This window comes from Ovis canadensis, chromosome 1, assembly GCF_042477335.2.
Source record: "Ovis canadensis isolate MfBH-ARS-UI-01 breed Bighorn chromosome 1, ARS-UI_OviCan_v2, whole genome shotgun sequence".
Classification (NCBI taxonomy): domain Eukaryota; kingdom Metazoa; phylum Chordata; class Mammalia; order Artiodactyla; family Bovidae; genus Ovis; species Ovis canadensis.
In genome coordinates, this window is record NC_091245.1 from 18585636 (window position 1) to 18599974 (window position 14339).

A 14339-nucleotide genomic window follows, 5' to 3' on the forward strand; every position below is an offset into this window, starting at 1 on the left:
CCCCCTGCACAGACAGGCAGACAGATCTTTACCACACCCTCCAATGGGGTAACCATTGGGGCTCGTCCTCCTCGCTCCTGTTTACAGGAGACAGGGAGGTTCACCATGGCTCTGGGGAACCCTTTGGGCTTTCCTTTATTGGCAAGTGGGATTTAGAGTTTTCAGAGTTAAACGCTTAAAGTGGAAATGAGGTCTTTGGAGGTGAGATAAAGTCTGCTCCTGGAGGTATCCTCAGGCCCTCAGCATAGGGAGTCAGGGGTGCTCCTGGTCAGACACTGTGGGTGGGAGAAGGATTGGGAGTAGAGGGTACTTAGTTTACAAGGCGGGGGAGAGGTTTGTAGTCACTGACGGCCAGGCAAGGAGGCATTCAGTTCACAGATCTTCATAGAATTGCCAGTTCCGTTCAGGTCAGTTCAGCCGCTCAGTCGTGTCCAACTCTTTGCGACCCCATGAATCGCAGCACGCCAGGCCTCCCTGTCCATCACCAACTCCCGCAGTTCACTCAAACTCAGCGTCCATAGAGTCAGTGATGCCATCCAGCCATCTCATCCTCTGTCGTCCCTTTCTCCTCCTGCCCCCAATCCCTCCCAGCATCAGAGTCTTTTTCAATGAGTCAGCTCTTCACATGAGGTGGCCAAAGTACTGGAGTTTCAGATTTAGCATCATTCCTTCCAATGAACATCCAGGGCTGATCTCCTTTAGAATGGACTGGTTGGATCTCCTTGCAGTCCAAGGGACTCTCAGGAATCTTCTACAACACCACAGTTCAAAAGCATCAATTCTTTGGCACTCAGCTTTCTTCACAGTCCAACTCTCACATCCATACATGACCACTGGAAAAACCATAGCCTTGACTAGATGGACCTTAGTTGGCAAAGGGTTGTCTCTGCTTTTCAATATGCTGTCTAGGTTGGTCATAACTTTTCTTCTAAGGAGTAAGCATCTTTTAATTTCATGGCTGCAGTCACCTTCTGCAGTGATTTGGGAGCCCAAAAAAATAAAGTCTGACATTGTTTCCCCATCTATTTCCCATGAAGTGATGGGACCAGATGCCATGATCTTTCTTTTCTGAATGTTGAGCTTTAAGCCAACTTTTTCATTCTCCTCTTTCACTTTCATCAAGAGGCTTTTTAGTTCCTCTTCGCTTTCTGCCATAAGGGTGACATCATCTGCATATCTGAGGTTATTGATGTTTCTCCCGGCAATCTTGATTCCAGTTTGTGCTTCTTCCAGCCCAGCGTTTCTCATGATGTACTCTGCATAGAAGTTAAATAAGCAGGGTGACAATATACAGCCTTGACGTACTCCTTTTCCTGTTTGGAACGAGTCTGTTGTTCCATGTCCAGTTCTAACTGTTGCTTCCTGACCTGCATACAGATTTCTCAAGAGGCAGGTCAAGTGGTCTGGTATTCCCATCTCTTGAAAAATTTTCCACAGACTTAAATTGAAGAAAGTAGGGAAAACCGCTAGACCATTCAGGTATGACCTAAATCAAATCCCTTATGATTATACAGTGGAAGTGAGAAATAGATTTAAGGGTCTAGATCTGATAGATAGAGTACCTGATGAAGTAGGGACTGAGGTTCGTGACATTGTACAGGAGACAGGGATCAAGACCATCCCCATGGAAAAGAAATGCAAAAAAGCAAAATGGCTGTCTGAGGAGGCCTTACAAATAGCTGTGAAAAGAAGATAAGTAAAAAGCAAAGGAGAAAAAGAAACATATAAGCATCTGAATGCAGAGTTCCAAAGAATAGCAAGAAGAGATAAGAAAGCCTTCCTCAGCGATCAGTGCAAAGAAATAGAGGAAAAGAACAGAATGGGAAAGACTAGAGATCTCTTCAAGAAAATTAGAGATACGAAGGGAACATTTCATGCAAAGATGGGCTTGATAAAGGACAGAAATGGTATGGACCTAACAGAAGCAGAAGATATTAAGAAGAGGTGGCAAGAATACACAGAAGAACTGTACAAAAGAGATCTTCACGACCAAGATAATTATGATGGTATGATCACTCACCTAGAGCCAGGCATCCTGGAATGTGAAGTCAAGTGGGCCTTAGAAAGCATCACTACAAACAAAGCTAGTGAAGGTGATAGAATTCCAGTTGAGCTATGTCAAATCCTGAAAGATGATGCTGTGAAAGTGCTGCACTCAATATGCCAGCAAATTTGGAAAACTCAGCAGTGGCCACAGGACTGGAAAAAGTCAGTTTTCATTCCAATCCCAAACAAAAGCAGTGCCAAAGAATGCTCAAATTACTGCACAATTGCACTCATCCCACAGGCTAGTAAGGTAATGCTCAAAATTCTCCAAGCCAGGCTTCAGCAATACATGAACCGTGAACTTCCAGATGTTCAAGCTGGATTTAGAAAAGGCAGAGGAACCAGAGATCAAATTGCCAACATTCGCTAGATCATCAAAAAAGCAAGAGAGTTCCAGAAGAACATCTATTTCTGCTTTATTGACTATGCCAAAGCCTTTGACTGTGTGGATCACAATAGAATTGCCAATTCCTCCCCCTAAACATTTAGCCTTTGTTGTTGTTCAGTTGCTCAATCATGTCTGACTCTTTTAGACCCCATGGACTGCAGCATGCCAGGCTTCCCTGTCCTTCACTATCTCCCAGAATTTGCTCAAACTCATGTCCATTGAGTTGGTGATGCCATCCAACCATCTCATCCTCTGTCATCCCCTTCTTCTGCCCTCAGTCTTTCCCATCATCAGGGTCTTTTGCAGTGAGTCAGCTCTTTGCATCGGGTGGCCAAAGTATTGGAGCTTCAGCTTCAGCATCAATCCTTCCAATGAATATTCACAGTTGACTTTCTTTAGGATTGACTACTTTGATCTCCTCGCAGTCCAAGGGACTCTCAAAAGTCTTCTCCAGCACCACAGTTCGAAAGAAGCCAAATGCAAAGCCAGTTCACATTCTTTCCTATTAGAAATCACACTACTAGTCAATCCAGGGGCAGTCATGCCTTCCCTTCCTGGACATGACTAAGATGGCTCATCACTTAGGTCACTCATTGGTGACCTTGATGGAGCATGGAGCCCAACCAGTGCAGTCATGGAAAACTCTGGATCCGCTGGGGGAGCTGGTCTCTGGAGGCTCTAACGGCAGATATTCCTCCCTTGCATAAGGGATGGGACTGGATCTACTTGCACAGAAGGCCACATTGCCCACTTGGCCTGGGAAATTCCTGACAGTCCCACATTCCGATGAGGAGCTCCTGAAAATCTACAGGCAGCGGGGAGGGATGGAGGTGAGTTCACAGGCTCCGGTGTTCTCTGCTGTTGCCGTTTGTTCCCCTAGTTCAGCAGCCTGCAGAAGGAGATTGAAGAGCGAACCAACGACATCGAGCTCCTGAAGGGGGAGCAGGTGAAGCTGCAAGGAGTCATCAAGTCCCTGGAGAAGGACATCATGGGCCTCAAGCGGGAGATCCAGGAGAGAGACGAGACGATTCAAGATAAGGTAAAGGCGCATCCTCCGTCCCCCCCAGCTCCATCCTAGCTGGACCCAGGCCATGAGGACAAAGCTCTAGACAGACTCCTTGCGTTTTGACCTCAATGGGGGATGAGCTGTCAGTGAAGTGCCTACTGTGTGCGTGGCACGGGGCTAAGTGCTGTCAATTCATCCCATTCAGTTCCCCCCAAAACGCCAGGGACCGTGAGCAACCCAGTTATATAGCTCAGGAAACTGGTTCCCAGGGCTAAGGGTCTCACCCAGGGTCGCAACAGTTTATAGGTGACAGACCTGCGGTAAGAACCTGAGTGCTGACTGCCAGGCCCCGGCTCACCTCTGTGCCAGGCATCCCAGGGTGACCATCCCATGGACTGGGGACAGCTCACCCACCACATTGCCCGTGTGGTCCCCCTAATCAGAAGGGAACCCCCCTGCGGTGAGCCCTGTAACCACTGGGGACTGCAGAAAGTGAAATCACTTTTCTGAATAACTTTCTCACAAAACAGTAAGACAGACACCTCACCTGTTGTGAGGTACACCACCTCCATATCCAACATCTCATCTCCTCCTCCTGAGCAAATCCAGGCTCCTCACCCTCCTCTCATCCCCTCTGCCCTTGCCTTATTTGGATGCAACTCCCAGGTGGTTGAGAACCTGGGTTTCTGCCTAGTGAGCTAGGTTCCCGGGCAGCCTTTTCCACTGGCCACATGGCAGCTTAAGGCAACTGACCCAAGGCTTGTTTTCTCACCTGTGAATGGGGTGCTCAGGGGGTCTGACAAAGACAAAATGAGATAGTGCCTGCATGTCATTTCTGCAAGTGAGCATTTGCGTTTATATCTGGGCATTTTTTTAGGTAGGAGCCAAAGCTCTCTGCAGATTCTTAGAGTGTTTTTTTAATTCATTTTTGTTGGTGTATAGTTGATGTTCAACGTTGTGTTAGTTCCATGTGCACAGCAAAGTGAATCAGTTATCCATATGCGCATATCCACTCCTTTTTAGAGTCTTTTCACATACAGGTCATTACAGAGTATTGAGTAAAGTTCCCTGTGCTGTAAGTAGGTCCTTGCTGCTGCTGCTGCTGCTGCTAAGTTGCTTCAGTCGTGTCCGACTCCGTGCGACCCCATAGTCAGCAGCCCCCCAGGCTCCTCCATCCCTGGGATTCTCCAGGCAAGAACACTGGAGTGGGTTGCCATTTCCTTCTCCAATGCATGAAAGTGAAAAGTGAAAGTGAGTTCGCTCAGTTGTTAGTTAGCTATTTTACATAGAGTAGGGTGTCTCTATTAACCCCAATCTACTGATTTTTTGTGCCCCCCCCCCACTTAAAGAGGGGTTTGACAAGAAAGAGGTTAAGACCTCTAGAAAACGGCACCAGCCTAACGGGTCTAACAGCCTTCCACCCTACTTCCCATCCAGGCTCCCTGCCTCCACACTGTAATCATTTCAGTCTCCCACTTTAAATTCTTTCGCAGCTCTCAACTGCATGCGGCAAGGGTCAGCAACCTTTTTGTTTCCTGTGAAGGGCAAGGTAGTAAATATTTTTGACTTTGCTGGCAGTGTGGTCTCTCTGCCACAGTTGCTCAGTTCCGCTCCAGTAGCATAAAATCAGTCGTAGACAAGACATCAATGAATGGGCTTGGCTATGTTCCAATAAAACTTTATGAAAATAGGCAGAAGGTCAGGTTTGACCTGAGGGCTATAGCTAACCAGCTCCTGGCCTCCTGGATAAATTCTCAACTGTTTAGACCCTTGCCTTCCTCCCCGCTTCCCCTCCAGCCCCATTTCTCAGTGCCCCCATCTACCACCACCCTAACTCATGCAAGTTCTCGGCACCCTCGGTACACACCATGCCTTCTGTGTGCCAGCCTCTCCTACGACACCTGTCACCGTGTGGGTTTATACTTGTTGGCACATCTGCTTTCCCAGCTAGTGCGTTCCCTGTTAAGGGTGGGGACTATGGCATGTTTCTATTTGGAATTTGTAACCTCGGCAAAAGATCTCTGTTCAATAAATAACAGATAGGTCTACACTCCAGGTGTCATTGCCTTGCCCCAAGACTCAGTGGTGAAAAACCACTGTTTTATTATGCTTGCAGACTTGGTAGCTCTAGAATCTGGACAGGGTACCATGGGATGGCTTGCCTTGTCCTCGATGTCTGGGTCCTAGTGGGACCTCAGTTGGGTGACTCCAGCAGCGGTGGGCTTGAAGACCAACAGCCAGTGTGGCTTCTTCAGCCCCCTCTCCAGCCGCTTGGCCAGCATGGCTGGAATGCTGGGCTTAGCTGGGACTGTTGACAGAGCAGCTCTCCAGCCTACAGGTCTCAGAGTGGTGGGACTTTTGGCAATAACAGGTGGCCTCCCCCAGAGCACGTGTTTCAAGAGAACCAGGTGGAAGCCACTTGGTCTCCTCCGAGATAGCCTGGGAAGCCACACTGCATCACTCGAGCTGCGTTCTTTGGGTTACAAGCAGACCACAAATTAGCCAGATGCAGAGGGAAGGGATTAGACCCTGCCTCCTGATGTAGCAGCGTAAGGTCGTATTGTAGAAGAACGTCTGGGCTGAGAGGTGCTGTCCAGGTGGGCTTTCTTCCACGCAGTCGGCCGCAACCTGTCCGGATGGGTGAGTGAATGACTGAAGTCTGGCACAGAAGCTGGGGAGTCGGCGGTGCCCCTGGTGGGGGAGCCCCCATTTGTGTCCCCTCAGGAGATCACGGGATTTGTGTGCTGTGCCTAAAGGGATTCCATACCAGAGCCTCCGGATAGCTGTTTCACGCCTCCCTGCTCTCACCCACAGGAGAAGCGAATCTATGATCTGAAAAAGAAAAATCAGGAACTAGAGAAATTCAAGTTTGTGCTCGACTACAAAATAAAGGAGCTGAAGAAGCAAATAGAACCTCGAGAGAATGAGATCAAGGTGATGAAGGAACAGATTCAAGAGGTGAGAGGCCATCTGGACACCCTGGCCTTTGTCCCGACCATTCCTGGCTGGGGTGGGGGTTGCGGGGGTGAAAGCAAGCTCTCCTCACAGCCTGTCTCTGCTCCCAAGGTCCACACCAGCCTCCACTCCGCACAGGAAGTCAAAGGGAAGGCCTGAGGAGGGGTCCAGTGGTGCAGAAGCAAAATGCTTTGAGATTTGGCTTCCCCCGGCCCCTTGGGTGGGATTTAACCCTGCTCCTCCCCCGACTCCTGGCTGCGCCCACGTTCTCGGCCCTCAAAGGGAAACCGCAGCCGTTGAGGCTTCAGCCACCAGGGGGCGATGTCTACTCAGCCACCAGCTTGTCCACCAGAAAGTACATCCCTCTGGATTCGACATTTTTTTCTTGGACTAAACGTGTTGGTGGGGGCCCTACGTGAGGCGGCAGTGTTTGGACTTCATCTGATAAGGAGCAGGAAATCCTCAGAGCCTCTTGAGCAAGAGAATGGCAAAATGAAGTGTGTGTTCTGGGAAACAAACAGGATGAAGGCAGAGAAAAGAGAGGGCTTCTGAGAGTCCAGTGGGGTACAAGTGCTCCCCTTCGGCCCGCTGCCTTTCCTTATTAAGGCGGGGTTTCCCTGGAAGCCTGCCTGTGCTGGGCAGAGAGCAGCTGACTGGGGTCCATGGTTGATCTGAAACTAAACTCCCAACATCCCCCTTGTCCAGTTCCCCCATTTCTCAGTCAGTGGCACCAAGACCCACACCGAGGTGCTTAAGGTCTGGGCGCTTTCTAAGGTCTTCCCTTGTTAACCCCCATATCCAAATCACTGATGCCTGTCTGATTGATCTCCAAATGATATTTCAGATCCAACCCTCCTTGCCCTCTGCTGCCACCCACCACTCCAGTCCACACCTCCTTCCTCTCTCTTCCGGACTTGACCCCAGCCTCCAGTCTGGTCCCTGCATCAAGGCCACAGCAAACTCCCAGTGGTATCCCGACCCACCTAGAATAAAATTCAGACTCTGCCGAGGCCCCGAGGCCCCGTGTGATTCCCTCTCTACCTGCCCCTCCAGCCGTATCTCCAGGCTCCTTCTCCAGCTCTAGCCTGCAGGCTTTCTGGTGGTTCCGCGGACGAGCCATGCTTTCCCCATCTGGGACCTTTGCAGGTCTGTTCCCCCTGCCCGGAAGGCTCTCAGAATGACCATCACCTAACTGGCTGCTTTGAGTTTTTTCGCATCTGAGCTCCTGTGTCCCCTCTTCAAGGAGGCCTTCCCTGACCATCCTATCCAAAACAGCCTCCTTCTCCCCCTCCATCTTCTCTAACTGTGCTGAGCAAAGCTAAACGTAAAAGGTATAGGATGTACCGACAGCCCCATTAGAACTGGCTCCACAATAGCTGTTGTGGAGGAAAGCAAAGCCTTTTCTCCAGGAGGTCCAGAAAAGAGGCCAGATGGTGCGATCGGTCCAGGGCAGATGCATCCGCAGAGGACTTGTCCTTGTGATGATGACTTTCTCCCTGGCCTCTGGGATAAGGAAGAGTGTTCCCAGCTGGCCACAGAGCAGCTTCCTGGTGGCCTCCTGCCACTCTTGGATGACCTCAGGGCCCAAGAATGGCAGCCTGAGAGGATAAGAAGGAGCAGGGGCCCCACCTGCCTGGAAGGTCAATGTGCCGCAGGCCCCAGACCATCACTGCCTCCCTTCTCCCCCCACTTCATCTGACATTTGCTAAGTGCATTTCAGGTTGTCGTCTTCCACTGCCACACACCTGAAAGATTATTCACTTTCCCTTCAGTACCTGGACCAACCATGACTTTGATCCTCAGCAGGGAATATGCCCCCCTCACTTTGGGAATGAGTCAAACAGGACCCCTCCAGCCCCACTGCAGGTGCCAGTCTCAGCCAGGGCTGCTGTCTGGGCCCAGTTCCTTCCCCAGGGGCCCATGACCCAGGGGCTTCCATCTGGGGGTCAGACACCTTTGGCCCACCTGCTGCATCCCTCCCTGGAAGTTCCTTTCCCTACAAGAAGGAAGCTGCAAGTCCTTGGTGCCTTTGTAGAGGTGAGACCTGTGCATGGAAGGGGAATACTAGCCCCTCTCCACCCCAAATGCTTTTCCAGCTTCTCTTTGATGAGTCATGACTATCTCCTTCCTAGGGCAGGAGTTTCCAGAACCTTATTTTCCTTCATACGTTTTTATTTCTTCATCTAGTGCAGGGGTTTTTTTACACTCTGGGGTGGATAAGTCTTTGTTGGGGGGGGAGGGGGGCTATCCTGTGCCTTGTAGGATATTTAGCAGCTAGATACCAGTAGCAACCCACCACCCCCCCCCCCGCAATGTGACACCAAAAATGTCTCTAGATGTTTTGCCATGTGTCCCCCCTGAGGAGACAAGCTGCCTCTCCCCAGCGCCCCACCCCACTGAGAATCTCTGAACTGGATGAGTAACACATGACAAGGAGATGGAAATTCCCCCACCAGGAACAGGACACTTGCTCCGCTATACCGGCTAGTCTCCTGGCTGTCCAGCCGGTGACTCAAATTTAACATATTTCACAATTTTTCTGTGAACTAGATTTTTTTTTTCTCAGTGTGGTTTGAGGCTTTGCTCATATCACTTCCTTTCTAACCTAATCTGCCATTGCTGACTTTAAGATTGTAGAGAAAGAGGCACAGCCAGCTACAGGCATTCAGATAGACCTTGGAGAAGCCCCTTTCTCTCTCTCTTTTTAAAAAGTATTACCTATTTAGTTATGTCGGGTCTCAGGTGCAGGGTGTAGGCTCAGTAGTTGCAGCATATGGGCTTAGTTGCCCCGAGGCACGTGGGATCTTAGTTCCTTGACTAGGGATTGAACGCATGTCCCTTGCATTGCAGGGCAGATTCTTAACCACTGGCCCACCAGGAAGTGTCCCCTTTCGCTCCTGCAGTGGCCATCTCCTTGGTCTGGGGCAGCATCCTCTCGCCTGGGCCACAGTGGCGGCCTCCTGACTGGCTGCCTGGTTCCAGTCTTGCTGTCGCCATCAGACCTTCTAAGGTGCACGTCAGCTCATGCCACACCTTGGGTGAGACCTGTCAGCGGCTCCCTGAACTCTCAGGATAAAGGCCACGCTTCTGACCAATTTAAACTTCTGGCCAAGATAGAGTCTGAGCCTCTCACCATTCGAGCCTCAGCCCTAGAGTCCTGGATGACCCAGCTCAGCTGATCTGTCCAGCCCCCTCTCCCCCTTCCCCACATGCACCCCTTCCAAGGTCCAAGGGTGGCTGAACCACTCACAGCCTACAGAGAGGCACCAGACTCCCACACTTCTGGTCCTTTCTGTGCACGGCTGTTCTCCCTGCCTGACATTCTCCTTCCCAACTTGCCCTCTAAACCCTATTCCTCCTACAAAACCCGACTGAGCATCCCTTCCCTGGGGGCCACCCCCAACCCTCCGCTGTGCACGCACAGGGCTCTTTCTATCCTCACCGCGGACGATGTTTATCCTGTTCCACCTGAACTTCTCATTGACTTCCTGCTAATCGCCCTAGACCCAGGGCTTCTTGAAGACAGAAACTGCCTCTCAATCAGGTCCGTATGCCTTTGACAGCTGGCCAGTCCTTTCTAACAGATACATTCTTTGGTTAGCTGTGCAAATAACCACACTTGCTGTGTGTCCTCTACGAGGCGGCTCCACAGAGCTCTGCAAACATTGCATGTTTATCTTATCATTCTTCTTCCAGAGGCAGGTTGTTTCAGGCCTCCCTCCCTTGGCTCCCCTTTGCCCTTCTACATCTGCAATGCATTCATTCATTCACATGAATATTTACTGAGTGCCACCTTTATGCCAGGCATTGGGTCAAAGGGCTCCTCTGTCCATACAAAATGCTTCCAGTAATTAGGCTGACATTCTTCTAAACGTTGCCCCTCCCTGTCCAGGATGTGGCTCCTTAGGGCTTGCTGGTACTCTAGAACATGACTGGGGAGCTTGAAATCTGACCAAAGGGCCTGGGTTAGAGTAAAGGGGCTCCTCCATCCAGTCATGAAAAGACCCTGTAAACTCCCTCAACCTCCCCCCTCCAAAAATAATAGTCAGCAAACCTCTCTAATAACAGGAATGCTGCTGCTGCTGCTAAGTTGCTTCAGTCGTGTCCGACTCTGTGCAACCCTATGGACAGCAGCCCTCCAGGCTCCTCTGTCCACAGGATTCTCCAGGCAAGAATACTGGAGTGGGTTGCCATTTCCTTCTCCGACAGGAATGCTCACGTCCACCAGATTTGGCCTGTCAATCAGACTGCACTCCTTTGCTTTTGGCAGGAATTAAATCCGTGAAGCGCTCACCTACAGCTGGTCTCCTCCTAATTAGAAGGTCTGATTGTCACTCACCAGTCTTTGCTTAATAGCAACGCAACAGTGAATAGTCTTTCAGAAGCACGCGGATAGCTTCTTTTTCTTTTGAAAATATGACAGTCTTGAGTTGAACTTTTCAAGAACTTTTCAACAGAATGATGAGGCAAAGGTCCCTTCTCAGCCTCCTCTTTCCTGTTTGATGCTTTAGACTGGGGACGCCTACATGCTGGTCCCGTCAAAACTTTCTGCTTTACAGTCGGCCCTGCTGACTTGTGGCCCCAAAGAGTCAAGATTCACTCACACAACTTCACAGAGTAGACAAGGAAGAGGCTTGTCCACAGAACCTTGCCTCAGGCTCCAGGTTCCAGTAGTCAGGAGTCATCAATTTATGAGGAATTCAAGAAAAGAAGGTTGAAGGAACAGAGACACTAAGGGGAAAAAATTCAGGGCCTGGCTATAGAAACACGTGATCTGGGCTACCATATCAGCCAAGGGGCTCGGGGGCTTCGAGGATGGCCAGGAATAAAAGGAAAGGTTTGTTCCAAAGGGGGAACTAGAAGGGAGGTGCCCTGGTATTAGGGGAAATACTCCCACTGAAAGACTTCAGTTCTCAAACATAATTTTCATTCTCTTACTTTCCTCGTGGAGGCACCATTGGTTTGTAATGGCATGTAAGTTTCATGTTACAACACTATGTCTCTACTTCAGTATGCGCTACAGCACGCAGAGTTGGTTTCCACCCATCAGCACACAGTTGCTCCCCTTTATTCATGTTGCCCTCCCCCTGTCCTTCCCCCTCTGGTAACCACTACTCTGCTTTCTGTATCTTGTGCTTGGCGTGTCCATTTACTTTGTTTTTTGCTTTTTTCAATTGAAGTATAGTTAATTAACAATGTTCTATTAGTTTCAAGTGAATACTTAAGTCATTCAGTGATATATATATGTGTGTGTGTGTGTATCTATATATGTGTGTGTGTGTGTGTGTGTATACACACACACACACACACACACACACATATATGGGTTTTCCTGGTAGCTCAGCTGGTAATCTACCTGCAATGCAAGAAACCCTGGTTCAATTCCTGGGTCAGGAAAATCCTCTGGAGAAGGGATAGGCTACCCACTCCAGTATTCTTAGGCTTCCCTGGTGGCTCAGATGGTAAAGAATCTGCCTGCCATGTGGAAGACCTGGGTTCGATCCCTGAGTTGGGAAGATCCTCTGGAGAAGGGATAGGCTACCCACTCCAGTATTCTTGCCTGGAAGATCCCATGGCCAGTGAAGCCTGGTGGGCTACAGTCCATAGCACCACAAAGAATTGGCCATGACTGAGCTCAGCACAGTATAAGATACTGCGTATAATTGCCTGTGCTACACAATACATACTTGTTTACCTACTTTATATATAGTGGTGTTTATGTGTTAAGCCCAAACTCCTAATTTATCCCCCCCAACCCTTAATATCCCCTCTGGTAACCATAAGTTGTTTATGTCTGTGAGTCTATTTCTGTTTTATAAGTGAGTTCATTTGCATCATTTTTTTTAGATTCCACATATAAGCGATACCATATGGTATTTGTATTTGACTTACTTCACTTAACATAATAATCTCTATGTCCATCCATGTTGCTGCAAATGACATCATTTCATTCTTTTTATGCTAATACTCTGTTATATATATGTACCACTTCTTCTTTATCCGTTCATCTGTCAATAGACATTTAAGTTGCGTCCATGTCTTTTATATTCCAAAGATGAATGAACGCATACAGTACTTGTCTTCCTCTGTCAGACTTATTTCACTTAGCATAATACCCTAAAGGTCCATCCATGTTATTGTAAATGGCAAATTTTCATTCTTTTTATGGCTGAATAGTATTCCATTGTGTGCGTGTATATATATATGTGTGTGTATGTATGTGTATATATATATTATATATATATCTTCTTTATCCATTCAGCTGTTGATGAACACTTAGATTGCTTCCATATCTTGGCTGTTATAAATAATGCTACATAGGCGTGCATATCTTTTCTAATTGCTGTTTTGGTATTTTTTGGATGAGTACCCAGAAGTAGGATAGCTGGGCCTTCTGTCCATACTTCTTAATTTTTGAGGGATCCCCATACTGTGTGGCATTGAGGCTGCACCAACTTACACTCCAATGAGTAATGCATAAGAAGTTCCTTTTCTCCATGTCTTTGTTAATCCTTATAGTTTCTTGCCTTTTGGATAATAGGCATTCTAACAGGCATGAGGTGATATCTAATTGTGGTTTTGATTTGCATTTCCCTAACAATTAGTGATCAGTTCTGGGTGTTCTTTGGAAGGACTGATGCTAAAGCTGAAACTCCAATACTTTGGCCACTTCATGCGAAGAGTTGACTCATTGGAAAAGACTCTGATGCTGGGAGGGATTGGGGGCAGGAGGAGAAGGGGACGACAGAGGATGAGATGGCTGGATGGCATCACTGACTCGAAGGACAAGAGTTTGGGTGAACTCCGGGAGTTGATGATGGACAGGGAGGTCTGGCGTGCTGCAATTCATGGAGTCGCAAAGAGCTGGACACGACTGAGCGACTGAACTGAACTGAACAATTAGTGATGTTGAACATCTTTTCCCATGCTCATTGGCCATCTGTATGTCTTCTGTGGCTTACTTTCTTATTCTTGACTCTTTCTCCACTGCTGTCTATAGATGGAAGCTGAACTGGAGCGTTTCCATAAACAGAACACACAACTAGAGCTGAACATCACAGAACTGTGGCAGAAATTAAGAGCCACTGATCAGGAGATGCGCAGAGAGAGACAGAAGGTATGAGGATTTTCAGTGTCTGGCAGCTCTTGGATGCAAGAGCTGGCACCTGTCTGCAATGGGCAGCTGGCTTCCAAGAGACAGAGCCAGCCCATCGCTAAGATACATTCCCATTTTAACTCACATTCTTTACTTGCTCACAACCCTGGCCTATTTGAGGCTCATGTAAATTTATGTGACTGAATCCATCTGAGACTATAAAATGACTTTGGGTAGAGCAATCAAGGAGGTGGAAGGCAGTGTTATAAGGATGCTTACAACACTGGCTTGTGCATCCTGGGAAGGAGCATGCTCAGAGAGGTCCTCTGTAGTAGGTGGTTAAGGCTTGACTACCAAAATAGTGCAAGCTCAAGGGACCTCAGAGGTCACCTGTTCTGGTCTCTCTATGTAATAAACAAGGAAAGCAAGGTCAGAGAGATTATGAGATTAGAAACTTCATCCAGAACCCGTAGCTATTTAGCACATAGAAGCCAGTGCTGGAAACCCTGTCTTCTGGTCCTGGGCCAGGACTTGGCTGCACCCCCACTCCCTGGTGGCTCAGACGGTAAAGCGTCTGCTTACAATGCGGGAGACCTGGGTTCAATCCCTGGGTCGGGAAGATCTCCTGGAGAAGGAAATGGCAACCCATTCCAGTATTCTTGCCTGGAAAATCCCATGGACGGTGGAAGCTGGTAGACTACAGTCCATAGGGTCGCAAAGAGTCGGACACGACTGAGCAACTTCACTTTCACTTCATTTTCACCCCCTGGCATAGAGCACCTCATAGTGTTGGTAGAATCAGATTGAACTTTTCCATCTCCCACATCAAGCCTTGACTCTGGACTAAA

At 48.7% G+C, this 14339-nt stretch overlaps 1 protein-coding gene across 1 annotated transcript in view; it reads left to right on the top strand.

Moving 5' to 3' along the window:
• Nucleotides 1-14339, top strand: part of CFAP57 (cilia and flagella associated protein 57) — a 68301-nt gene that overhangs the window by 41357 nt on the left and 12605 nt on the right. Inside the window, exons 17-19 of the mRNA XM_069588730.1 lie at nt 3315-3473; nt 6255-6398; nt 13396-13512. Of these exons, the coding sequence (XP_069444831.1) occupies nt 3315-3473; nt 6255-6398; nt 13396-13512 (420 nt within the window). The remainder of the gene's footprint in view (nt 1-3314; nt 3474-6254; nt 6399-13395; nt 13513-14339) is intronic.